General features: G+C 48.9%; 1 protein-coding gene and 1 long non-coding RNA gene across 4 annotated transcripts in view; one reads left to right on the top strand and one right to left on the bottom strand.

Annotated features, from left to right (window-relative positions):
- Positions 1-630: 630 nt before the first annotated feature.
- On the bottom strand, positions 631-2,998 carry LOC147049622 (uncharacterized). The gene is made up of 2 exons (XR_015067531.1): positions 1,341-2,998; positions 631-1,175 (listed from the first exon to the last, which is right to left on the bottom strand). It is a non-coding gene; the product is annotated as an uncharacterized LOC147049622 (long non-coding RNA).
- The window catches only part of LOC147049623 (plasma membrane calcium-transporting ATPase 1-like), a 30,753-nt gene continuing 4,813 nt past the window's right edge, over positions 1,666-27,605 (top strand). The window contains exons 1-20 of one of the 3 annotated variants that reach the window (XM_085923366.1): positions 1,666-2,084; positions 11,281-11,634; positions 13,319-13,516; positions 13,747-14,004; positions 14,087-14,212; positions 14,432-14,557; positions 15,929-15,964; positions 19,069-19,242; positions 20,022-20,236; positions 20,375-20,617; positions 21,207-21,448; positions 21,543-21,780; positions 21,863-22,042; positions 22,111-22,198; positions 22,282-22,388; positions 22,459-22,650; positions 23,478-23,691; positions 24,065-24,276; positions 24,762-24,869; positions 25,306-25,488. In XM_085923366.1, the coding sequence (XP_085779492.1) occupies positions 11,439-11,634; positions 13,319-13,516; positions 13,747-14,004; positions 14,087-14,212; positions 14,432-14,557; positions 15,929-15,964; positions 19,069-19,242; positions 20,022-20,236; positions 20,375-20,617; positions 21,207-21,448; positions 21,543-21,780; positions 21,863-22,042; positions 22,111-22,198; positions 22,282-22,388; positions 22,459-22,650; positions 23,478-23,691; positions 24,065-24,276; positions 24,762-24,869; positions 25,306-25,488 (3,336 nt within the window). In that variant the 5' untranslated portion in view covers positions 1,666-2,084; positions 11,281-11,438. The remainder of the gene's footprint in view (positions 2,085-11,280; positions 11,635-13,318; positions 13,517-13,746; positions 14,005-14,086; positions 14,213-14,431; positions 14,558-15,928; positions 15,965-19,068; positions 19,243-20,021; positions 20,237-20,374; positions 20,618-21,206; positions 21,449-21,542; positions 21,781-21,862; positions 22,043-22,110; positions 22,199-22,281; positions 22,389-22,458; positions 22,651-23,477; positions 23,692-24,064; positions 24,277-24,761; positions 24,870-25,305; positions 25,489-27,605) is intronic. The other 2 variants (XM_085923365.1, XM_085923367.1) reach the window with 2 other exon arrangements.

Here is a 27,605-nt window from a genome sequence, read left to right on the forward strand (position 1 = left end):
TTGTTGATCAAGTCCTGAGAGTCCCGGGTGTTTAGGCTGAGTGAAGCGGCGTCGCGCCGTAGCTCCGAGGAGCTCCGTCATTAGCAAGGCCAGCAAGGAGACTGATTGACGGGCCACTCAGGGGCCCATTTTCGCTATCTCGTTATGAATTGTAATCGCAATGTATGAGCAACTGTGTGGTTTGATGTGGCGCACCACAACGGACATTTTTGGCTCTCAAAATTGACTAGCGAATTTCTTAAGCGTGGCCGTTGTGTTGTTGGGGTTTAAGTTTCAGTGTCATGCCCGCAAAATGTGGTGAACCTGTTTATCACGTGGAGGCCCAGAAAAACACAATAGAAAGCTGCCATTTTGGTTTCAAACAGACATTTGATGCTCAATTGGTTGAGTGACACTTGACTGCTCCGCAACCCAAACATGAAGTCACATAAACAGTCCCTCGAGGCCATGTCAAAAAAGGCCTGGGAACTGTTTTGTCTGGTTAGGATACGGATTTGAGCTCTTGATCTGACTCCAAATTGCGATCAACACTGAACACAAGTTGCTATGTCCCAATCCATCCACACACTGGCGCGCCTAACAATTTTGCGAGTTGGTTCTGTCAAAGAGAAGACCACTAGATCAATCAGACCAAATTGACCAATTGTTTATTCCTGACAAAGCGAACTAATACAGGCCTGGGTCCCTCACACTAAAACTCGTGCCTTTTTGTGACCACCAAAAGATGACAAATTCATCCGGGTTGCCCAGTTTTAAAGAAACACAATATGAATATTAAAGCATGCAAAACATTGTGTGATGATTGGTCGATGGCCATCTCCTCCCCGTCGAGGTGTCATCACTGTGGTCAGGGGCTGGGCTTTCTCCTCTGGAAGCCCAACCACCTGGACGTGGTGTTGTTCTTTGTTCTGGTTCCTCACCGACCTTGAGGTGTTATCGTCCGGTACTCCCTTGGTCTGGTACTCCCTTCTTGGGCCTGTTCCACAACACTTCAAAGAAGACAAGTTCATGCAGTTTGCCTGCACATTCCTCATCCCCACCACCAATTCACACAAGCACTCCAATACTAGATATTATATTGATATGATGATAAGTTGAACACAACCTTAAAAAATATGTTTGCAAACTGCTGAAAGCACATTTCCCTTTAGTCTTTCCGGATTTGAAGCAAGAACCTGGTGATGAAAAATGATTTTTGACATATTTAGCCACAGTGATCACCAGCACTTTCTAAACTTTGCCACGCCCTCACAATACATCAAAAATACGACAAGGTAACGTTACAAGAAAAACGTTGAAAAAGAATCTAAAATGGAGTCGTGCTGATTGAAGCGATCCACCTTAAAAAGTCTCCGATCCAGCCTGGCCCCGCCTTCCCTCAGTCCGTAGCTTCTCCGGGGCAAGGCAGCCAGCCAACCAGCCAGGCCGGCCGGAAAAGGCGCTTCTAGGACAGGACTCTGCTTCCGTCCCTTTGCGCTGCCTTTGGAAGGTGTCGGTCGGTTCGCCTCGCCTCGCCTCGCCTCGCCTCCCCAAGAACGAGCACCCACCCCCTTGGGCGTCTCTCAATCCCACCAGCAGCCCCCTCCAACGGCTTCTTGACTCAATCTTGTCTCGGCAATCACGCCTTCCCACCCCTGCGTGTCTTCCAGCGGCGAGGAGGCGGAGGGAGGGAGGGAGGGAGGGGGACTTGGTCTTCCCTTTTATCGGATTGATTTGTGACCCAATCGGGAAGGTTCCGGGTTCTTTTCTGCGGTGCTGCAGTGGTGTGTCACGGCTGTCTTTATCCCCCGGCTGCTTTCGAACTAGAGGGACCATATCGACTGTTTTTTTTTCCCCCCTGCTTCGTCCGAATCATTCTATTCCCGGTCTGTCAATCATTTTTTCCACCGCTGCGGTCCAGTCAGTCGAGTTGCCGCCGTTCTGGGACATGGACGAGTTCCGGTGAGGAAGCTCCCTCCGACACGCCGACGTGATTCAGACACTGATCCCCCTCGAGGTAGGCTTCTTTTGCCCTTTTTTTTTTTGGAAGGAGTGGGGGGGGGGTGAAACTTTGCCGGCTGTTTTCATGTCGACGTTGCTGCTCGGTGAGTTTTGAGCTGGTTTTCAAGCCTATTTTCAATCGTTGGTCGTTTCCGTTTATTCCGGTGGCCCATTTGGGCTTTTTTTCGCCACAGGTGGGAGGACCTTAACCGCCGGGTTCTCGATTTTTGGAACGTTTCGCCAGGCATAGTTGCTGCAAAGTGAGGTCGCTAGCGTGGGAGGGTCGTGTACACACACAAGCGCGCGCGTGCCTGTGTGTGTGTGTGTGTTGCGAGTCCCACGCGCTCGGTCGGCGGAATTCCGCAGGCGAGGCTCCCCTCGTCCGAGACCCGCAGTGGCACGTCTCGCTCGTGCAAGGTGGTCGTTTGATCCGCCACTTTGACGTGTTACTTCACGTATCGTTGGACAGGTGAATTTCTCGCATGTATTCTGGCCGATTTGATTGAATTTGCTCGGAATTCAACTTTTGTAGGCGGTACGTACCGCGGACCAGTTGCTGCCGCCCACCGCTGCGTGCTATCCGGCAGTGCGATGTATAGTGATAGCGACGTTTGAGATATGGCGAATGGTAGAGCGGTTATTCAATGTGACTCAGGCCGAGTCCATTCGAATCCCCCACAAACAAACCCGGCGGTGTTTCACAAACAAAATCCCCGCTTGCCGGTGAGCTTGTTGAGCGAGCCTGGCATTCGGATTTCCGCAAAGTCTGGAATCACTTTGGGTCCACATTGGTTGTTTTCTTTTGGTTGACAATTGCGTTTGCCTGGTGAACACCGGTTGCTGCATGCTGCGGTGGCGAGGCAGCTCGTTCTTCCTGTTGGAGTGGTTTCTCCACATTGCCGACACGAGCCGGCCCAGCCTGCCCCCCCCCCAAAAAAAAGCCGTCACTTTATTGTCACAAAGTGTCCGTGATGTCACCCACTTGGAGAATGAACAGTGTCATGCCTGTTTCATGTTGTTTTTGCTCCTTTGCTGTCATTTTCTTGGTCCCCCTCCCCCTCTCCATCTGGGTGTGTCCTGACTTATTGCGTTGGCAGGGGAGGAGAGGAGGAGGAGGAGGGGGGATCCCGCATCTTCTCCAGCTTGTGACCTCCAAACGAGGGCATTGCTGTCGATGCTGCTTCACCTCCACTATAAGGCTAAAGACCATTTGCTTGTTGATTTGATTCGATTTTTTTTCACGCTCTTTGCCTCCTCACCCCTCTGTGGAAATGTTAAGCCATTTGTGGCAAATTAGATGGAGTGAGAGGATAATTGTTGCCACGCGGCTCCGATTATTTTTTTTTTTCTTGAGAGTTGGAGTGATCTACGTAGCAGCTCATGACTCATTTGCATACTCCCTCGTCATCCTTCTGCCTTTTGTCTGGTACTTGTCGCTCCAAACGCCACTTGACTGTCTGTCTTGGCCCCAAACAGGGGAAGGCTAATGACTGGTGTCCAGAAAAGAAATCGCATCCACAGCTGCCTTCCCAACGGAACGTGATCGGTGGGCATTTTTGCCGCACTGCAACGTTGGCTTTTAAAAGCATCTTTGTTTAATTGCAGTGCCAACTAGTGGCCTGGAAGGCAAGTGGCGGAGTCGTTTTGAAACAATGTGCAAATATGACTCGACTGGACTAAATGCTGCTTTGTCAGCACCGGTCGGCGGGCGTTATCGCAAGCTGTCAGCAAATGGGCAGCCCTGCCGCGAGTGTCCGATGGAATTAGGAGCCAGTGTCAGATGGGCCTCGGGGGAGCAAAACAAAACATCACACTGTTCGCCACTTATTCAATTAGCGAGCGAGCGAGCGAGCCCATTCCAACGTGTCGGGCTAAGTGACCGCCGTGGGCCGCCGTGGCCCCCGTGAGCCGGCGTGGAGTCGACTGAGTCACCCGACAAGTGTTTGCCAGACAGACGTGGCCCAGTCGGCCGGCCGGCCTGCCAGTCAATCAATCAAATCTGCTCTGGCTCGATGCCCGGCCGCGTCGAGCCCAAGTGACTTCCCATTCCAATATTGAGCAGCTGGACGTTTACGAGCTGCTGCTTTATGTCCGCATCAGCAAGCCTTGTCGGAAAACAATCAAAGCGGGACCGTTGCTGGCGGCTTGCGGCAAATCCTTTTATTGGTCTTTTTGATTTGTAAATGGATCCGTCTGCTTGCTGCGGATGGGCAAAGCGCCGCCCGCGGCTTCACGCTGGCTATGTATTCGACAGGGTGCAGAGAATGCACACACCCCAGAACACCGAACCAACCGGCGATCGATGTCAATACGGTGTGTCCCAAATCAAATGTGCCCGATTGCAGTAAGTGAAAATCCGCCAGACCGGAAGGAAGGCCGTGTTACTTTTACAAAACCTTTAGTCATTTTCATCCCTTCATTCAGAAACAGTACATTCTGTGAAAATGACCGAACCGTAACTTGATTTGTGATTTAATTGCCAGTTTGATCTCTATAATGGCAGAAATGTTGACGCTTGCTTTCCAAAGTAAAAGCCGTAGTACTGTGCTGTGCCACAGTACGGCGGCCGGAGGCCATGTAGCATGCTTAACGACAAGAAGAGGTGGATTCTTTGTACGCTGCTCCACAATTACCTTCGAAAACATCTCTATCGAAGACATTTCATGCCCTACATTAGCATTAAGCTATCACTTTTCATTAGAGCTCATACACGGACTGCAGCTTCAGTTTAGGAACATATTGCCGACGTTAAAGGGGCTTCCTTGTGACTAGCAGTCGGAGTGAAGAAATAGTTTTCCCTTTTTTCCCCGTATTGCCATTTTTGTCCAACTTAACCTTGATTGTGTGCTGCCGTGTTTGGCAGACTTCCTAAAATTCCAAAGATTGTAAAATCCAGTTTTCTCCCAGCAGCCGTATTTGGTGAATGAACGGGCTTTTCGTGTGATGCCTTCAAAAACGTATATCATTTGGCTGGCGTGTTAAAAGGGGAAGGAAACAGCGGGCTTTCTACCACTTGTTCACCTCGGATGGCGAAGGGGGGATTCGGGAAGCCCCTGCAAGCAGGAGGGCGCTCGCTCGCTCGCACGCTCGCACGCACGCTCACTCGCCTCTTACGTAAGTGGCCATCTATTATGAACGGACGCAGTGCAGCAGCGGCAAGCCAAGCGCTCTGGGCGCCCATGACGACGGGAATGCAGCGGCACGGCTTCAGTTTGCCCGTAAAGGAGTCGTTGGCCTTCGTGACTGTTTGATGGCCCCCCACATTCATCCAAAGGGAAAAAATGTCTGCCCCCGCCCACAAAGCTTGAATCTAGTGGGGTGCCTGAACCTGGAAAACGTTCACGATCAATATGAGGTCTTCATTTGTTTAAACTAGTTAGCAAAAAATACATCAATACGTTTTCAAGATGAGGCTTTTTTTGTCGTTGAATTTTTGGGCAATATAATGTCCATATTTTGAAGTAGGGCTGTGGGCGAAGTAGCGTCTGGTGGCTCCCGTTCAATCCCAACTGGAGGAAGTCAGGCAAGCTCTCACTAGGCCGCCCGCTAAACACCTGCCGGGAGCTGCGCCCGCCTGGCCGCCCACGCTGCTGTTATGCAAGCCGCCACCGCCGTCTCCCTCGTCAATCCAACTGCCGCCGACGCCCAGCCAGGAAAAAAAGGCACAAAATGCACATCGGGCTTCTCGTTTGTGCCTTCGCATTGGGCCTCTCTCTGGCGAGTAGCCGCCGCCACCGCCATGATGACTTTGGCACATTTGGCATGGTCATGGTAATGCACGGGCCACGTTGGAGGCGACCGCATCCACTCCAACATTCTTCACATTTCTTGTCACTTCCATTCGAACAATGCCAGCTTTTGCAACTTGCAAACATTTGTTTTGATGTGAAGGCCAACAGGGCCCACCAGACACCAGCGTTGCTCTAACCCGAAAGACATTTGAAATTGGATATGAATATGGATATTTGCAGATTTACAAGGAAAATGACAGATCAAAGTCAAACGTAGTGGTCAGGTGAAAAATGCAATTTTCCAGAAAATAGTTGGCACACACCAACGTCTTTGTGATTGGACAATAAACGTTTTTAGGTGGGGAAAAAAACAAACACTTTCTTCAATGAATAACGTTACAAAACTGAACCTGTCATTTTTGGAGGGATCTGTCAGAGATCAAAAGATCTCATGACAAGAATGAAGTTGCAAGTCTCAAATGGATTTTTACCAGACGACGCATAGCGACAAGCGAGCGATTCCGCTGCCAGGAGTGGACGCAGCTTTTCTGCAATGGACAAGTCGTAAAAGACGCTCAATTAGCGGGATGGATTGTCCGACATTGGAGGACTCTCCGGAGGCCGACCCGGATGCGGCGTCTGCATCCTTAACAACTCTTTGGAGCGCCAACATCAGAGCTGATTGATCGTTTTTCCTTCCATTGTCTTTTTTCATTCAAATTGTGTGTAGCTGATGACGAGCAGGATGAAAAACACCGTTGAGGTGTCAAAAACAAAGGCAAGTCTATCACTTGTCTGCGTTGTTGACTGCCGCTTGTGTATCATTTCCAGAATTCATTTTTTTTGTGGCTATGAATAGACACTGTCAATAGAAAGGCAAAATGGCACCTTTGCAAATGGCACCTGTTGAACAAACTCACGGAGCAATTACACTATTGCTTTTACGTTTTCCACTTGACAATGGCTAACCGATGCTAAATGACTCCCTGGCCGTCGATTGATTCAAAGTGCCCGGATGCCAACTGTCTCTCTCGGTGGGTGACCGATAGATGGACGGCAATGGCCAACTGCCAATTCTGGCTGATGAAAAATGGGTGACAAACTGTCCGGATGTGACTAGTTGATAATGGCTAACCTACACAAAGCCAGGCAAGGCTGACTCTGATGAAGATGCTCTGCTTTCTGTTTGCCTAAGGCTGATGCCAACTAGCACTAAATCGGCCGACGACCAGCTAGCTCACGCACGCACACGCGTCACCGCTGCTCAGTTCAAAACCGACCGTGTCAAATTGGCCGTGACGCTGAATGAGGCTAACTGACCCGTTGTCTGACTTATGGACACTTTCCATACTCGGCTTGAATGTTTCCAGACTAGTTTGCCCGTTGATTGGCGGTGGGTGATGAGCTTTGCTGGCAATGTCTGATACTTGCAGACACTAAATGTCACCCAGTGTGGACCTGGCAGTCCCTTGCGTGGCAGCAGCCTCCCATTGGTGTACGAGTGTGAATGAGTGAGTGAATTGTAAAGCGCTTTGAGCACCATGTCGTCTAAATCAAAGCGCAATATAAGTACAGTCCATTTACCATTTAGCAACTACCTGAGCAACACTTGAATAGCACAGAGTGGCTAAATTTGCAAGCTGGTTGGATTGAAATTGCAAAGTGACAACAGCCGACTGACACAAAAAGACGCCAAGTGGCTGGATTTTCAGCTCTCTGGATGCATCGACCGGCTGCTCGACACAAATGGCTCACATCAACTTACTGAGTGATCTTGAGATGTTTTTAGGTACACTAAATGAGAAAGAATGACCATATAACAATGGCCGACACGCATTCTGTTATCTGAAAATGTCCACCGTGGTGTGCTGGCTGACCAAGAATGATTAACTGACGCTAAATGAGATTCAGCCATTGACGACAACTGACTGGCTAAAGCCTTGTTCCCGTTGTTGCGTGTCGGTGAGCAGCAGGCTATGAGTTTGTGAACAAAGCCTCGTCGTCTCGGCACGTGAAGACCACATCGACCGAATGGAAGGTCACGCCGACGGTAACGTCACCAGCTCGCTAACCTGAGCGGTTCTCGTGCTCGTCCCCGGCCGGCCGGGCGGCACAAGAGTCAATTGACTTGTTTTTGTTCCGTGCCGTCTGAACTGTTTTGCCATTTCTTTGAATGGCAACGAAATTTTGTTTCTGGGGCAGCGTGGGAATTCCTTCCCACCAAAGACGACCATGAAATATCCACTCAGCATTCATGAAACCATTTGTTGATCAAAACCTGCTTCATGCCAAATGTTTTTTTTTTTTTTGACTCATTGAACCAAAATCATGTTCATAGTGCTGCAACACGTGGAAATCAATAAGCAAGTTTTGATCTTATTCAGATCCTGAACTTGCTCCATTGAGTTTTGCAGTGCGCTTGCATGTGTGCGTGTTCCTGGCCTCTGCAGAGGGGAGATCAGCCTTTACTGCCCCCCCTTCACTCCCTGGTGGTCACATGACTGCAGATAAGGGTGTGGTCTCCTGCATTCCCAGCTACTCTATCGTTTTTCCTTTCCCCCCCTTAGATTACTCAGTCTGACATGCTACACACACACAGACACACACACACTGTCTCCACCCAGTGACACAGTGATGTGTGGTGCATGTGAATGTGTGTCTGCCTTGTCTTTGCGTCTTAATGCAGTCCACCTCCCGCCAATGGACTTTTAATTGTGGGGATGGGAACATGGTGCGCATGGTTCCCTTTTAAGTGTGTTGATGTTTTTGCTTTTTATATTGTGCAAACTTCGATTTGAAGTTTAGTTCAACTTGAATGGGAAAATACATTTTGGAGTCATCATTCAATGAAGTCATCCAAAGAGCACTGGATTCTAAAATTGTGCACGAGTTGCCGCGCCAGTCCGGGACCTGAAGTTGCTCGTGAATCATGACAAGCATGATCGCAGATGTCAATGACCATCCATAAAAAATGATGATGCAACTATGACGCAGCATTTAGTTGGCCTGGATGACTCCATTGAATGATGACTTCAAAATGTATTTTCCGTTCAAGTTGAACTGAACTTGAAAAATCAAAGTTTACCAGGCCCGGCCAACTAAATGCTGCGTTCCGTGCACCTGGCCCGGCGCTTCCCTTCACTGAACTCGACCAAACGCTCGTAACTTGACGTAGTTCCATCCCAGTTTGTGTTCGACACTCCTAATGTGGCATCATCTTTAATTGCATTTCTTTAGTACTCTGCGTGGTAGTTGTCTTGCGTGTCTATACTCGACGATTTCCCGATAACCATCGGAAGATAACCTGTTCCGTGCGTTTTTGCTGTTAGGTCAAAATTGTGTCACTTGTGTCACCCGAGGCATGCGGCAAAGATCCCGTGTGTGTGTGTGTGTGTCTGTGTGTGTCTGACTGTGTCAGTGTGTGTGTCTGTGTGTGTGTGTGTATTTTCCATGAGGCAGCAAGCATTCATTCAGTTGCTTAAGTTCTTTTTGCTGTGTGTGGAGGGTGTGGCCAACAGGGAGTTTGCCTTACATACTTGGACTGTGAATAGAAGTGTTTGTGTGTGTGTGTGTGTGTGTGTGTGTGTGTGTGTGTGTGTGTATAGTCAGCAGACTGCTTTAGTATGCAGAGCAGGTGTGTCTGCAGAGGCTCCGAGAAGTTGGGGAAGAAGGAGCGAGGCACACAAACCAGTGAATGAACACAATGAGAAAGCATTCATCAAATTGATGTCTTTATGTGGATCCTAAATATATTAGGCCTGCTATTGTGATGTTGTTAGCCATAGCCAGCCCTGCTGTGTGCATACTTCCTCTGTGTGTGTGTGCGTGCGCTGCTGCAGAAGCAAAACATCTGAGTCACGCTTGTGCTGCTTTTCACCATCCGTCGTCCATTTTGGACATTTTCTGATCAAGAAGGAATGCTGCCAAGCGGCCAGAAAGGTGGGCATCGGTGCTGGAGTGGAAAAGACTCACCACTAACAACCCAGGCTCATCTTCGCCTCACCCTGGCACACAAATTCCACAGACAGAATTGTGACTTGTGATCAGCAAAGCACAATGTTGTTCTCATTTGGACAGGAGGGCAGCATTGGGCTCGCTATCCGCTACAAAGCACAGCAGCAAGCGTTGAATTTCAGAGTAGAGCGGACGTGAATTCCACGAGCTGATTTTTCGCCGTTGTGTCTTGAGGGCGAAGCTTTGTTGAACCTTTGCACTGCAGTGGGCGTGGTCAAACAATCCTCTGGCAGCCGGCCGGGCGAGTTGTACATTGATTTAAATTCACTTACCACATGAAATACAGTATTGAGTTAGCCACCAATTGTGCAAGTTCTCCCACTTCCAACCTCACTGCTCTCGAGGAGATCTGTATGGAGGAATGAGCCAAAATACCAGCAACGGTGTGTGAAAACCTTTGAGCTCTGTCATTGCCAACAAAGAGTATATGACAAAGTATTCATATGAACTTTTGTTATTGACACGATCAATCCTTTTTTAAAAACGATGCATTTTACACACTCGTTTGACAGTTTTTGTCTCATGATCAAAAATCATTTGATTGTCAAGTCAATCATTTCACCCAGTCTGTCATCCACCTTTGAACTTGACACATTTTTATAGCCATGACAAGATGTGGAAAAGGTCATCTTGCCTTTTGGACTTGACCCAACACCAGTTTGTGTGGAGGTGATGTGATCGACAACGTCAACAATAAAATAAAAAAAGCATTTCAAGTCACAATGAGCCAAAGTGTGTCTTTAATGATTGCTTTAATCAGCAGCGCGACATCTCATAATGACCTACTGACCACAATTTGTATTTGCGTGTGCATTCCGTTAACTGTGCTGAGTCCTTTGGTGAGCACTTGGATCATGATGGGCTGGAATTTGTAAACACACACACACAGTGTCGATGATTACGCACCCAACTTCCTCCGTCCACTTGGTTGCACTTCCTTTTCCATTTGCCCCATTCAAGCTTCATCATCAAAAACAGCCAAAGGCAAAGCCCCTTTTTATTATTATTATTATTATTATTTTTTGAACACAAACTATGTTAGCGGTCGGGGTAACTGACAGCTCCATTCTTCATCGATTGGTGTTTCTCAGGCCGATTTTATTTTTTTCCTGTCATCTCACGGTTGCTAATGTAGCGATAGCCAATTGCTTGCTATATTCAGCAAATGTTCTGATCCTTTTCAAGAAAGAAACGTTTACAAGGGATGGCAAATCATCTTTGTCAAGTTTTTATTTCCATCGCGATTGTCTGTATGACGTTTTGACATCCTCGCTTCAAATATTGGGAGGAGCCTTTTTTTGTGATGGCTGAGGTGTTGCTGTTTTGGTTAGCAAAAGAAAAGTGCCACGCCTCAACCAGCATCACCAATTCTGCGCGACCGTGCCCGGGCGCAGATGAACGTTCTGCACGCAGAAAATGCAAAAGAAAAATGTATCCGTGTACTTTTGCCGCAACTGACGACCATTTGCTAACGCGTTGACTCTCTGTGTTTGGTTTATTTTGTGGCGCTTCCACCCAGCTTCTCATCCATCCTGCTTGTCTTCTTTGTTCACAGCTTTGTACGACATCCAGACATGTTTATACCCGTTTCCATGGTAAACCAGTGGAGCATGCCTGTCCCAGCGAGGAATTAAGCTGCCAAAGACCCCCCCTCCACTGACTTTTTCTGACATCTGTGATATTCTCACGGACCGGCCGGCCGGCATCGACGAAATGGCTAACAACGCGGCGGACCACCCGGTGGGGAACTCTGTTGCCGACGGCAACCACGATGGTGACTTCGGGTTGACCGTGAGTGACCTGCGAGGACTCATGGAGCTGCGCAGTGGCGAGGCTGTCGGCAAGATTCGAGACGACTACGGCGACGTGCAAGGCATCTGCAGACGCCTCAAAACCTCGCCCATCGAAGGTAAAGCACCCAAACATTGACGCAACCGCACCTCTTCTCATGTCTCACCAAAATGTTTACTTCAGTCTTCTGACAGAAACAGATTGAAATTGTGGGAAAAAAAAAAAAGATGCAAACTCAGGACCGCATTGTGGAAACATCACGTGTAAATGCTGTCGGGCTGCCGTTGCTGAATTGAAATGAGTTCCATGCGGCTCCCCTAATGTCTCCATTGATCATTGCAGCATTCCATTTAGCAAATCAGCCGCAGCGCCCGCCGCCACCTTGCTGACGACTTTTCAGTCCCAAACTCTCGTGGTCGCATCATCATCATCATGGCGGTCACTCTTATTCATCCTTATCTACTTTTTCATTGAGATTTGAGTTATTCCTTGCCCTCATGGGAGTTTAAGATCAGGGGATGGTTGAGAATTTGGTCATTTTCACATGTCCCGAGTGTTGTTAGTCACCTAAATGTTGAACAGAGACTGTCAAATTCCTTGTTTGGCACGCTCAAACATGGCGAATGAATTCTTCTTGAATCTGATGTGAGACGTGACATGTAGACTAAAAATAAAATGGCTATTTTAGGAGGTCTTTTGTCAAGATGACATGAAATTGTGAAAAAGGTCTCTCCATTTTCATTTCAAAGAACCTCTCAACGCTAAGCAGGCTTTTCTCTGACAAGTGTGCGACGCACACGTGAATGCAAAACTCGAAACGGCAAAGCTGATTTATGAGCAGGTCCTTTACTCAACATCGAAGCAGAGATGCAACAATTCAGTGATGGAATTGATTAGAAAAACGAATTGACTCTTTTGATCATCGTGTAAAAGACCTGCTTGAACTGAGAATTGTCAGAAGTTCCGCTTCTCGCCAGTAACTATTCTGCCATTTTTTTAGTCCTCCACAAAAGCAGACTGTACGCTGGTCAAAAACAAATTTTAATCCAAATTTTAATCCACACACACACACGCGCGCCCAGCCTGAAATTGCCGAAAAGCAAAAAAGTATCCAGTTGTGCGACGCTTTCACTCCTTGCTCAGGGCCTTGGCAAAGGTCACCTCTCATTTGTCCACAATGTGCTCAAATGCCAGATCCAGTGGCTTTTTTGCTTTGGTTTTGTTTCCAACAGAAGCTTTCCTTCCTTCCACCAGTCTATGTCTTCTGTACCGGTTGCCACGGTAACGGCGGCCATGTAGACATCTATCACATCTGCTTTCTTATTGCCAACAAATGAGATCGTCCCACTCCAAAAAGTCCCATTGGAGTTTGGCTACGTCGCCCTTTGCCAAATTTTTGCGTTTGTGCGACAACGCATGAAAATACGTTAGATGAGGAATCAGCAAGCGTCATGCCAGAAACTTTGCATGACTGCCAGTGATCGAAGCATTGGCACACAAAATCCATTCACATCCGCCTCAGCCCGCGACCTGCGGTCACATAACTCATCCTGGCACGTGGTCTCATTCCGACATGTTAGCTCCTCCGCGCCCCCCTCGACTGAGCTGCCAAACTGGTGCGGCACCAGTTTGCATTTCTGTGGGTGGGAAGGCCAGTTTTGGACAGTACATGGTAAATGTGTGAATAAATCACAAATGTTTTGACTTGGCAAAATCGGTCGCGCTAACTTTGATTCACGATTTGCTGAGGCCAAGTCCGGACCAGCAGGCTGGAATTTCAACTTGAGACTTGTGTCGCACAGGTCTTTCTGGGAACCCCGTGGACCTGGAGAAGCGGCACGCGACCTTTGGGCAGAACTTTATCCCGCCCAGGAAGGCCAAAACCTTCCTGCAGCTAGTGTGGGAAGCCCTGCAAGACGTCACGCTCATCATCCTGGAGATCGCCGCCATTATCTCGCTGGGCTTGTCCTTTTACCACCTGGAAGGGGGAGACAGTGAAGGTCTGCTGCCAAAATCTGTTTCAAAACCTGACTGCCATCCAATCAGCAATCTGTATTTTATTCAAGACGATACAATTTTCCCATACAATGCTACCCATAGCTCTTAAGCGGAACTTCGGACTCGATGAGTATTTCTAATCGAGATGCTGTTTCCATGGTAACTTGGGGCAGAGTGCTCCCCGCTCCACACAGCCGAGTAGAAACGTGTTTCTTTGCATTTTTTTTCCCAGCATGCGGCCAAGTGTCGGGCGGCGTGGAAGACGAAGGCGAGGCGCAGGCAGGCTGGATCGAGGGCGCGGCCATCTTGTTCTCGGTCATCATCGTGGTATTAGTGACGGCCTTCAACGATTGGTCCAAAGAGAAGCAGTTCCGAGGCCTCCAGAGTCGCATTGAGCAGGAGCAGAAGTTCACAGTCATTCGCAAGGGGCAAGTCATCCAGATCCCCGTGGCCGAGATGGTGGTGGGGGACATCGCCCAGATCAAATACGGTAACGGACCTTAACATTTGACCGAGCGAGCGAGCAAGTCTCCTTTCGAGCGGTGCCTGATGTTCTTGTCCTCGGCCCGCAGGAGACCTGTTGCCTGCCGACGGCATTTTGATCCAAGGCAATGACCTGAAGATCGATGAGAGCTCCCTTACTGGTGAATCCGATCAGGTCCGCAAGTCTCTGGAGAAAGACCCCATGTTGCTGTCGGGTGAGTTTGAAGGCCCCAAAAATCGTCGTCAACAACCACAAATGCCATTTTCCAGTCTGTCTCCATGGATCCCAAACATTTTCACGCAAACAAGAACGCAAAATAGGCATGTTCGAATTTTCTCCATGAAACAGCTATGCCTTTGAATGCTCGTTGGTAGCTGACTCGCTATTTGTTAGCATAGCAACATTCAAGGTGTGCTTCTCTTCTGCCCGACAGGAACGCACGTGATGGAGGGCTCGGGCCGAATGGTGGTGTCGGCCGTCGGACTCAACTCTCAGACGGGGATCATCTTCACGCTGCTCGGTGCCGGCGACAACGGCGAGGAGAAGAAGGCCAAGAAAAGTACGAATGACACACAAACCATCGCAACATCGTGAATTTTCGTTTTGTTTGTTCTCGACAACAACTTGACACAAAGCGCCTGAAATCACTTTCACCGTACGCTCATCTACTACAATGTAAGTAACCACTACTACATTAGTGGTACCGGTTAGTTGTAGTATGTTCATTTTGTTTTCACTTGTCAATTATTTGACTGGTTCTTTTATCACAAACGAACACGGCTGGGGAGTTGCCGGCGTGTTTTCAGGGTAACGACGGACTAGACAAACGTTAGCGTCAGAAGTGTTAAGCGTTCTTTTTCTCCCGAAAGAGCCTCTCGGTGGCGTCTCGCTCGCTCGGTCGGCTTGAGCGAGCAGATGCTGCGCTATCTCGTCTGTCAGCATTTGGTGAACACGATGCCGTTGGCCTACTGGCATCGGCATCGAGGAATCGATGTTACGTATGACATCGCCTGTCATACGCGTGGGGCTGATCTTTAATTCTGACAGGATGGGAAGCAACGGTGAGCGAAAAGATGGCCGTCAAGTTAAGCTCTAAAATGACCTTTTTGAAATATGGATTGCCTTCAAACCCATTTGAATGGCCTCAATGGCAAATAGCACAAGATAGCTTCCAACATTACCGTCCGCATGAGCTGCACTGTCAATCCCAGTTGAGTGAAGTCAAACGTTTGTCCTTAGAATGAGCTCACGTCGTTGACTTTTTTCTTGTCCAGTGTGGCATTCCTGTTGAATGATTGAATGAATAAATCAATGACCTCCTTTGTTAAAACACACGCCTGGCTTTGACAAAAAAGACCAAAATGATCTTGACGTGTACGCGGAGCCGTGCGATGCGATGCCAGGCCACAGGCGAGCGAGCGAACGAGCGGAGCTGGTCGACCGTCCTCTTGGAGTGTTTATGATTTGCGATCATGCTCTGGTTATTTTCTTTTGTTGGGTCTGCTCATTTGTTTCCTTGCCTAATATTTGAGTTTGTCAGGCTTTCATTTGAGAAGGGGCTGAATGGACCAAGTCAGCGCAAAGACGGATGCCATATGCCTAAAAAAAAAGAATGCGAAAATAAATATTGTAAGAGCTAAAGAATTATAGCAATGTATGAAAGTATCTGTTTTGTTTCAGTTTTTTTTTTCTAAAAAAAAAAAAAAGGAACATCCTCATAGTTAGACAGAGAGACAGATACGATATGACTTGAATTTTCACCGCTGATTGGCTGGCTCGAACGAAATGGGAGCGGCGTGAGCGTCTCCCTCTTTTCTGATTGGTCCAGTGCTGCCAGCAAGACACACTCTCTCTGTTTTGAAGTTCTCCCTCAGTTTGATTCTTTTGATCCATCTTCTCAGCATTCCGCCCTCTCTCTCTGTCCGAACAGGTAAAAAACAAGGACCCCCCGAAAATCGCAACAAAGGTAACTCCATCCATCCATCCATCCATCCACCTGTCGCTCTGTCCCGCCATTCTTCCCCTCCCCATTGCATATTCTCCATTCAGAGGCAGGAGGGGGGCGCTCTTTCTTTCTTTCTTTCTTTCTTTCTTTCTTTCTTTCTTTCTTTCTTTCTCTGTTTGTCCGACTTCAATTGGGGATGCTCCCTGACGTTTCTTGGGTGCAACTCTTGCGCTCTGATTGGTGTATTGACTTTTTTAACGCCGCCGCCGACGGAACCGAGCCCTTTTGCAAATGACCCGATTTCAACAGTTTTCAAGATAGGCGAACTTGAAAGTTTAAATACAAGCGCCCGTCGACCCACTTTCATTCGGGCACATAGTTACAACACAAACAGCCCACCTAGCGCCAATGAAAAACGCCAGCTAACGTTAGCAACCGTCGTCGACACTTGACACGTCGATGGCTGAAAAAACACATGTACGTGATAATATTGCTGCGCTTACGGGCACATATTCTTTATCCTCAGCAGCAATTTAATAGTTGGAGGTGTGTCTGCATTACTGTACTGTACAGCACCGCCTCCTGGTGGCCAAAAGGAGCATAGCAGAAGAAGCAGTGCACTGAATAGGATGTAGCATTAAAATCATGGTGCAAGATGACAACAAATGTATTTTTATGAAGTTCAAAAGTGATGCAAGGTCATTCTTAAGGATTTTATGATTAAAGCTTGTTTGGCATCTACAGAAGGAGAAAAACAAAAAGAAGGAAAATTGTTTCTAATTGCGTCATGATTATTTGCGCTCTAGAATCGAAAAGAGAATGTTCCATTGCGATTGCGAGAGAGAGACATTTAATCAGCTTCCGCAGTCTCATTGGGCGGGCGGCGGAGTGTTCATGCGCTGCCCGTTTTTTTTTTTTTTTTTCTGACGTTGTGAGCGCGAGCTGAAAGGCCCATCGGCAGGTGTGAGCTGGCGCACGCCCCGTGCAAGGTGGCGCACGTGTGCATCTCCCGTGGTTTGAGCATCTGCCGCCAGCCACATAGGCCTTTGGTGGACAAATTGTGCTCGCACTCTGGCAGCAAATCTTCCTCTTCTTCTCGGTTGATTCCTTGCAGGTGGTCGCTCCCCACCGCCGCCGTCTTGCTCTTTTCCCGTCCCGCTGCCGGCCTGGTCTCTAGAGGCCTCTTCCTCCTCCTGCCATCCGTCCATCCTCCGTCCATGCCACCCAGCTGTCGTGGTTCTGCATCGCTGTGGTTTTTCGGGTGGTCCTTTTTCAGTTTGTCTTCTGTTTGTGGACTTGCTGTCGTTTCTCTTTTTGGTTGTCCGACTCCCACCACTACCGCGCGTACGCACGCACGCACGCACGCACACACGCGCCCATCCTATGTGTCAGTTAGTTCCACCTCGTGTGCTGGATGAAGGCTTTACCACTTGGTGGTTTAAAAGTCAGCCCTTCAGGCTTCATCATCTCAATGACGCGTTGTGTTGGTTTTATAAATGTTTCAAAATAATAATCTGTCAATCATTTGCGTAAACCAGTGGGATTTCAATTTCTTTATGGCTTATAGTAAAACAACAGAAATGTTCAAAAGGAATCCAAAGAAATAACGTCCAGATGTTCATGATTTTGTTGTTTAAATGTTCCTGTTTTTCTTCTGATAGGTTCTTAATCTGTGTGTCTTTTCCTATTCAGCCATCGATTGTTTCATCGGGGGTCATAAATCCACCGGCACGGTCTTATTTTGACATCAAAATCGTTTCCCTCCCAGTGGTGAAAGCACATCAAATGTTGACAATCCGCCGAGGCATGACAACAGCCATTAAATAAAACATTCAAATGGTCGAGTCATCACCGTTGCCCCGCAAAACAAAAAATGTTGCATTTTTGCCCATTTGCGTCACCCATCTGTCTGATATTTTCCAAATTGAATTGCTCAAACAACTTCATCTATGGCAAAAATAGGCCAGATGACTTTCAAACTAAAATGGCAGACTTGCCGTGGTGTCTTTTTGGACACAGCTTGATGAGACTTTTTTGTGGCGTGGCTTCAGAGGCTGACTTAAATGTACGATTGCAATAGACATGATGAAAAGCGTTTCCCAGTAGCTGCAGGTTTTGTGTCGAGATGAGGAGGTTTGCAGTGCTAAGCAGTCAGAGTCAGATTCCCTCAGTCAGGGAACCCTCCTAATGGCACCCCTTGATCTGAGTGCACCTGAGCCTTTATGCCCACCTCCTATCCTGATTTCAGCTTTGCTCTCTAAATGTCATGAAGCTTCACTTTTTGGGTGAATCTACAGGCATCCTCATCAAATTGTGGGCTGGCTGGATATTTATGATGTCAAATTAGAGTACCTCTAAAGTGTGCATTTCCAACCAAAATGGTAGACTTTTGGAGGGTCTTCTCGAATGGCCATCAAATGTCATATTACTAACTGAAACTGGCTTGGGGGGCTGAATTTCCCTCCCTCCCAATTTTGGGCCATATTCAAGTCAACGTGACATACTGGTTGGAAACTGGCATGCGCTAAATATGCCGAGTCATTCCACATGACAAACCAGTTGACTTTCATGTTCTTCTTTTTCTTCATTTAATAACCTTCATCTAGACAAGGACAGAGTTTTTGGGCCGAGCTGGCACGGACGGATTGATGACATTTCAATTCGTTTCAAGGGGCAGCGTTGATTTGCTTCCACCACTCAATTGAGCTCTCTCAGTGGAGTCGTGTGTGAACTTGAGTGCCCTGTGTTGCAATCCGCTGTTATGTGTATTGCGTCGGCTGCGCTTCATCACAACCTGGTGTGTGTGTGTGTGTGTGTTGTGTGTGTTGTGTGAGAGAGTCTAATACAGGCAGGCGACTGTTGATTGTTGTCATGATGACAGCTCCTCTGCGTCCTGGAAGATGAAAAAGGACGTGGGGTAACCCTAACTATGTCGGTGCTAAAAACTGCTGCTTCTTCCCTGCAAAAACAAAACAACAACCAAAAACAGAACTTTGGCCATCTTTTTTCCCCATCTCTAACCTTTTCTCTCTTTTGTCCTCACACCCTTCCTTCCTCCTCCTCCTCATCATCACTGACACATTCATCCACTTCCTCAACCACGACCCCGGCTTTTGTTTTTCCAGCCAAAACCCAGGACGGCATGGCATTGGAAATACAGCCGCTGAAGAGCGAGGAGGCGGCCGAGTCTGAAGAGAAGGAGGAGGCCAAGCCGGTCAAGAAGGTGATCGTGCCCAAGAAGGAGAAGTCTGTGCTGCAGGGGAAGCTGACCAAACTGGCCGTGCAGATTGGGAAGGCCGGTGAGGTGCTCGCAAAAAGCATTCAAAACACACAATCTGCATTTTCTATTCTTAAATATTGGGGGCAAGTTAGGAAGGTTCTTGTCATGACCCTGTTAATCCGTAAAGAGACCAATCCTAACATTACACGCCAAAACAGTCCAACCAATTGCCAACCCTCGGACCAATGATAACATGAATACGGATCAGTCGAGTGAGTGTGAAGAGGGCGCCCGGACCATCCGGCATATCCTCAGAACCCCCTAGAATGGCGTGACAAGCTATGATAATGATTATTAAATATCTCCTAACAAACCATTGGTCACGTAGCATAAATCTCCTTGTTATTATTTGGATTTTTTCCAAATATATCAACCCAAGTTTATTTTCTGCTAGTCAGCTAACATGCTGAGTTGTGTAACCTAATTGGGACAAAAATTAAGCAGTGAGACAAACGCTGGGTCACCAGGCACTCACTTTTATTGAATCCGCCCATTCTGGAATTGACACACTTTTCCAATCAGCTTTAATTCATTCACTATCACATCAGACGTGGATAGGAGGGGGGTTGTCCTCATCATAATTGGAGAAAGATTTTGACACCTTATTGAAATTAGGATGGAAGCAGTTAAGTAAGATGCATGCAAACTCCACATAGGGAGGGCCGGAGGTGGAATTGAACCCGCACCCTCCTAATTGTGAGGCGGACGTGCTAACCAGTGCCTCATACTAGAAGTCAATAATGATATCATGATGACTGGTTGTTGTTCTTGTTTCTGACTGGCCACCATTGCGCGCAGGCTTGATCATGTCGGCTGTGACGGTGATCATCTTGATTTTGTACTTCGTCATCGACACGTTCGGCGTCCAGGGACGCTCGTGGACGTCTGAGTGCACGCCCATCTACATTCAGTACTTTGTCAAGTTCTTCATTATCGGCGTCACCGTCCTGGTGGTGGCCGTCCCCGAGGGCCTTCCCCTGGCCGTCACCATCTCGCTCGCCTACTCTGTCAAGGTAAATACAGTACAGCAATCAGAAATGGTGCGGGGAATTAAGCCTCAAACAAGGAGGATTCACAATTATTCATCAATAATGAGTTACCAACTCATTGAATTTGAATGTAAAACCCAAACCCTGGCGTCCATCTTGTAGAAAATGATGAAGGATAACAACCTGGTGCGCCACCTGGACGCCTGCGAGACGATGGGCAACGCCACGGCCATCTGCTCGGACAAGACAGGCACCCTGACGATGAACCGCATGACTGTGGTGCAGGCCTACGTGGGAGACACTCATCACAAAACCATACCTGAAGCCGGCGCCATCAAGCCCGACACCCTAGAGGTCCTGGTCAACAGCATCTCCATCAATTCGGCCTACACCACCAAGATCCTGGTGAGAAAGACAAAAGCCTATGCCAAGCTAATCTCACTTTGGACAGTAGCTTTCAGTAAAGCTTTAGCAGACACTGAGCTACTGTAGCGAGTCTATTTACGCAGTTCAAGTTGTAGCATAAGCTAGGCTAACGTAGCAATTCTGAATCTTGACTCAAACAGTAGCTATCATTGAAGAATCACAAAACAAGTTGCAATTCATGAAGCAGTTTCTTCCTTCTGAGGAAAAAAAACCCCATAAATTAACAATACTTCAAATATTCATATCAGTCAAATGAAATTCTGTTGGTTCTGTCAAAAATGACTGTTCTATTAAAAAGGTGTTGACAATTGACAAGCATTTAGTCATTGGCTAATTGCTCAGCTAAGATTAACCGTGTAAATCGGTACTTGACGCACGCAATTGTCAACCAGCACAAAACGAAGCAGTCAAATAAAGTTTGGCTTTCCAAAATTGGTCATATGCTAATTAGTCAGTCACCGGCTACCGATCGAGCCGAGCTAACGTAGCAGTCTGCTGTGTTGTCACGCAGTGTTCCTTTGCACAAAAGCGTTTCTTGTCCTTTTCATCTTCTCGCCCTCGTCATCAGCCTCCAGAAAAGGAGGGCGGCCTCCCTCGACACGTGGGCAACAAGACGGAGTGCGCCCTCCTGGGTCTGGTTCTGAACCTGAAGCGGGACTACCAGCCCATCAGAGAGGAGGTCCCAGAGGAGAAGATGTACAAAGTGTACACCTTCAACTCCTCGCGCAAATCCATGAGCACCGTGCTCAGGATGGCCAACGGAGGCTTCCGCATGTACAGCAAGGGGGCGTCCGAGATCATCCTCAGAAAGTGAGCGTGCGTCTTTGGGTGGCATGCGTAAGGCTTTCACTCGGCAACGGTGCTGGCTTCTTAGTTCCCGCGGTTCCCCTCGTGCTGCCTTCAGGTGCTCGCGTATCCTGGACAGCGATGGGCTCCTCCGCGTGTTCAAGCCCAAAGATCGCGACGAAATGGTGCGCAAGGTGATCGAGCCCATGGCCTGCGACGGCCTGCGCACTATCTGCTTGGCGTTCCGCGACTTCCCGGCCGACGGCGGCGAGCCCAACTGGGACGTGGAGAACGACATCGTCAATGACCTCACCTGCATCGGCGTGGTCGGCATTGAGGACCCCGTCCGGCCTGAGGTGCCCGCAGCGCATATCATCTACACTTCTGTGCCGCAGATATGCAACACAAGAGTGGTATAAAGTGCCAATCTGACGGCAGGTCCCCGAAGCCATCACAAAGTGTCAACGTGCGGGGATCACCGTCCGCATGGTGACGGGTGACAACGTCAACACGGCGCGGGCCATCGCCACCAAGTGCGGGATCCTGCTGCCCAACGAGGACTTCCTGTGCATGGAGGGCAAAGAGTTCAACCAGCAAATCCGCAATGACCAGGGCGAGGTGGGCCCGCTTGACCCCGACGCCTACCTGACGCGCTGACCCCCAAACGGAACATTGTGTCTCCGCAGGTGGAGCAAGAGCGCCTGGACAAAGTTTGGCCCAAACTGCGAGTTCTCGCTCGTTCGTCGCCAACCGACAAGCACACGCTGGTCAAAGGTGGGAGTCGCGCTAATCGTCGTTGAGGAGGAGGGGGAGGAGCTCACGGCGCCCGCTCACTCGCTCGCTCGCTCGCTCTTCAGGCATCATCGACAGCACAGTGGGTGAGACTCGTCAGGTGGTGGCGGTGACGGGAGACGGAACCAACGACGGGCCCGCGCTCAAGAAAGCCGACGTGGGATTCGCCATGGTAAGCCACAAACGTCACAGTCCCACTTGTGGCCGAGCACCCGCTTGAACTTGCGCCCGCCGGCCGCCAGGGCATCGCCGGGACGGACGTGGCCAAAGAGGCGTCGGACATCATCTTGACGGACGACAACTTCACCAGCATCGTCCGGGCTGTAATGTGGGGGAGGAACGTCTACGACAGCATCTCCAAGTTTCTGCAGTTCCAACTCACCGTCAACGTGGTGGCCGTCATCGTGGCTTTCACCGGTGCCTGCATCACGCAGGTGAGCGCCGGCCTTGGGCGGATATCCCGCTGCCTCGCGCCATTGCTTCTTCTTGTTGCGCTTACTGCAGCATTTCCTTCCTCTTGTTGACTTTTAGCATGAGCTGCAACTGCAAGTGGCTCCTTGCGGCGATTTGAACGTTTGCTTCCGTTTCAGTATCACACCGCTGGTTGCGGGCATCATCTTAGCCGACCGACTTTGCGACGCAGGCCGCAGTGGGCCACTAGTTATCGCTCCTGCCAGATGTCAAGTCTTTCATCTTCTTGTCGTTGTTATGCCAGGAGTTCACTTATTGAGATTAGTCACATCACAAAAAAGAAAAATGCAAGTGGCGTAAGCGTTCCACTTTTTCTGAATATTGCATCTTGAGACATGACGAGAGCAAAGCCGACAAATTGTTCCGGGATCGTGTGTGATTTGTGATATCACACGTCAATGTTTTTTTACTCCATTTCTCTGGAACCTTCCGTGTTAGGATCAAGATTTGTGCTGCGATGAAGTAGCATTGGAACAGATTTTTTTTTTTTTTTGTCACTTTGCCGTTGACAGACATCTTCCTATCCGAAAAGTCACTTTAACAAGACTGCAACTTACTGAGTTGTGACCATCTCAGTTCATATTTCTCCTCGCCCTGTCTAACACTGCCTCTTGGTGGCCAGGCCAAGACAGGTACGGCGGAAGGAGTAGCACAATATTCATGGTGTCGCAGCAAAACCCGTTTGGGTTTGATGGGATGATCGTTCACAACCTCAAATGCATGAAAATGAATCCATCACCAATTTGAAAGAGAATGTGCAGAGTTGCCCACTTTGTTTTGTTTTGTTTAGGATTCGCCGCTGAAGGCGGTGCAGATGCTGTGGGTGAACCTGATCATGGACACGCTGGCGTCGCTGGCCTTGGCCACCGAGCCGCCCACCGAGTCACTGCTTCTGCGCAAGCCCTACGGACGCAACAAGCCGCTCATCTCGCGCACCATGATGAAGAACATCTTAGGCCACGCCGTCTACCAGCTGGTCATCATCTTCACACTACTCTTTGCCGGTGAGTGACTCGCTCCCAGCATCATTTCCATAGCCCATATCTGGGGAAAACTCATTTTATGATTATCTGACTGCAACGACATTTCTCTACATGAATAAATGTTGTTTTTTGGGAGTCAACCATGTACATTTTTGAGAAAAAACTGATCATCTTGAAGATCGAGATCTTTTTTTTTTTTTATATAAAATGATGATGAGAAAAAAATGTTTTTAACAGTCAAGTTGTATTTTCTATTTTCAGTAAACAGTCGTAATCTTAGACTAATGATCTTCTCGGAAGCCAACTTGTATGGTGGCCAACTGCAGCAAAAGTATTCACTTGAAGTTAAGAGTCAAAGTCAGCAACCAAAACGCACCCTTGCGCCTTTGTCCAGGCGAGAAGATCTTCGACATGGACAGCGGTCGCAACGCTCCGCTGCACTCGCCTCCGTCCGAGCACTACACCATCGTCTTTAACGTCTTCGTCATGATGCAGCTCTTCAACGAGATCAACGCCCGCAAGATCCACGGCGAGCGCAACGTCTTTGAGGGCGTCTACCGCAACCCCATCTTCTGCAGTGTTGTCCTGGGGACCTTTGCCTTGCAGGTAAATGCCGCATCAGTTCTTCAGGGTCCACAAATTTGATTTGATTTGCTTGGAAATCCACAGGATGACCTTTTTTGAGCTACTGTTGTTTGAACAAGCATTTTTGATGAGATGCAAAAAGAAAAGGAAAAAGAATTTCATGATGCAACTTTGTTTTCTCAAGTCTGTTTAGCTTCATGCTAACCAACAACTCAAAGCACCAAGAAACTAGCATCAAGGTTTTTGGCCAAATAGCTTTGCTCTTTTTTTTTTTTTAGGGGTTCTATGTGAATTTTTGGTATGAATTTTGGAAGATTCTATGGACCTGGCATAAAAGACCGAGTGGCATGAAGTGAATACCAAAGTGCTTTAAAAAACAAATCATGGATTGAGAGGCCATTTGGAAGAATAATGTCGTTTTTTGATCCGGCGCCTTTTCTTTACAACGGGCTCGACAATCGAACACGCAGACATCTCAAAGGCCGCCGCCTTGTGCTTCCGTTCAGATCGTCATCGTGCAGTTTGGCGGGAAGCCCTTCTCCTGCACAGCGCTTACCATCGACCAGTGGCTGTGGTGTGTCTTCATCGGCGTGGGCGAGCTGCTGTGGGGGCAGGTGAACGCACACACAAACACACACACACGCACGCGCACCTGGTGCTGGAGACCATTTGTTGCCATTGCGACCGGCACTATCACCACAGTAATGAGCTTGGGGATGCTGCAGATGAACCTGGCGTGCGGCTCCCTTGGCGAATACGAGCAAACATGGCAGTGGAGAAGCTCGAGCAGCCTGCTGGGTTTACGCGCTTTCAAGATGCTGACTCAAAAAGTGTGGGAGGCCTTTTGTCTAACACGCATGCGAGAGCGCGTAGGCCAGATGGAAAAGCAGCAACACCCCCACACGGCTTAGTTACGTCGCAGAGCGCTCCAGCAATGAGTGAAATCTGCAACATGTCATTTGAGAAATACTCTTGGCAATTGACTGTAACTTTGGCCTTCGGGCCGCAAAGGACTTTCAGGCGACTGAGCGCCGCCGTGTCTCTTTTTAGCTGGTCTCGTCGATACCCACGCACCACCTTAAGTTCCTGAAGGAGGCGGGTCACGGCACCACCAAGGAGGACATCCACGAGGAGGAGATGACGGCCGACGCCGACGAGATCGACCACGCCGAGATGGAGCTCAGACGGGGGCAGATCCTTTGGTTCCGCGGCCTCAACCGCATCCAGACGCAGGTACGGCCACCGTCACCGCGCCGCGGCCTAAATATCGGGAGGTACCTCTTCAATCGGGACGCGGCCAATCAAATGCTTCCAATTACAGATGGGCCGAGTAGCTTTTTGCATGTTTTTGACTGTCCAGATATCTGTAGTTGTCATCTCAGCTCAGTTATGAACGAGCAAAAGAAGGCTGCGGGTGGGTGGGCGGGCTAGTACTTGGGGAACTTAACACCTTGTGCCCAATTCAGTGAGTGAGAGTGTCTTTGTGTGCTTTTCTGTTGAACAGATGTTCTCTTAATTTCACACTCCGCTGCCATGCTCAAACCAAACAAGCTTATTTCATTCAGTGGTGGGAGGCGTGCGTGCGTGCGTGCCTGCGTGTGCACTCCTACAGGATTGATTAACGCTCAGTGAGCATTAAGTTTTGTTCACTGGCAGTCCCATTCAGTCCCTATGGGCTTCATTAGCCTCGCCACTAACGTCCCCCCTGCGTGCGCTCGCACGGATGCACTCACTCACACCTACAACAACAGTAGCAGCAACCAGTTAAAGTAGTACAAATGCAATGAAGGCAATTCAACCTTCCATACGTGTTGGCAAAGCTTAGCCTGTTAATCTGCTAATGCTAAATGGTATCCATGCTGTTGTACTTGAAGCTTTCATGCGACAAGTAGAAGACACAGGGCAGGGCAGGGCAGCAACATGCGCCAGACACTACCACCACTCAGTCTATCATCTGCAAAGAATATTCAAGTGGTTGAGACGGTCTGTTTGCCTCTCTGGCTTTTGGTTGTCATTGACTTCAACGCCGACACGTGAGGAGAAACATTAGGAAGTGACACGGCGGCCTTTACGTTTTCTTTCTGGAATTTGAGGAGGCAACAAAAAGTCTGCTGACTAATTAGCGTCTTATCTCGCCACGCTTCCCTCACCGTCCTCCTCCTCGTAATGCCGGCCGGCCACGGCGTGAGCTATAATTGCGACAAGCTGTGGCGAAGCTTATCAACGGCTCACTCGCTCCTTCTCCTGCCCGAGCGCCGCCAGCCTCTTTGTTCGTTCTTGCGTGGCTTCCTTCCACTTCTTCGCTTCTCTCCGTCATCTTTGTCTTCGCGAGATGAACGACACGCAGCCTTTGTGCTTTTTTCTCCAACGCGCCCATGACCTGGATTTCCTGCCACCATCATCGTCCTCACCCCACTGTTGGGCACAAGAGTAGGAACAGCGGCCAATGGCAATTTCTGCATATCTCCAGTCATGTCAAAGGTCGAATCCAGGCAACATGAGAAAGAAGCGGTGAAATTTGACAGCCCTTTTGAAAAATTGGAGATGACGATCCTGATACGCAGCAAGGTTTGAATGGAGTGCCTGCGATGCAAAAATGAAGCGTGGCTTCTTGAGACTTTTGGACGGGTCTGCTCACGATAGACGTGGCTCCCATCTTCAAAGTGCCTTTTCAAAAGTGTCCCTTTGAGTAACAGGTTATGGGCGACGTAGGAAACGTAACATCAACATGGATGAATTTTCTCTCTGGCTTGTGCATGCGTGTGCTGTTGAACTTTCTTCTTCCAGCTTTGTCTAACCACGCTCCAGTAACGATCCCTCCCTCCCTCCCTCCCTCGCGCCCTCCCTCGCGCCCTTCCTTCCTCCCTCCCTCCTTGGCTTCCTTCAGATGGATGTGGTGTACACCTTCCAGACGGGCCAGGCAGCGGTGCCCGGCGCCCTGCGCCGGCAGCCCTCGGTGGTCAGCCAGCACAACGACACTGCCGGCGCCAAAACACTCTCTAGTCCCACTCACTTAGGCCTTAGCACCTCCTCCTCTCTGGGGAACCCGGCCGGGGGGGCCACCGCCGCTTCCTCCTCCGCTGCGGGCAGTGAGTCGGCTAACGCTAAGGCTAGAGCCTAGCTGGACTCTTTCTTTTCTTTTTGCAAATGCATGAACGCGTGTTGTCGCAGGTTGTCCGCACAGCGCACCGGGTAGTCAAGACAACAGAAGGAATTTGTGCCTTCCAGATTTATCGACGGGCTCCGTAGAAAAAGAACAGCATCCGTAATGTCGGCGTTGGCTAGTTGGGAAGACTAACGGCGTGCCCAATAGAAAAACAGCTGAACTCTTCTCAAAAACGGTGCTCAGT

This window comes from Syngnathus leptorhynchus, chromosome 11 (genome assembly GCF_054491065.1).
Source record: "Syngnathus leptorhynchus isolate UIUO chromosome 11, UIUO_Slep, whole genome shotgun sequence".
NCBI lineage: Eukaryota > Metazoa > Chordata > Actinopteri > Syngnathiformes > Syngnathidae > Syngnathus > Syngnathus leptorhynchus.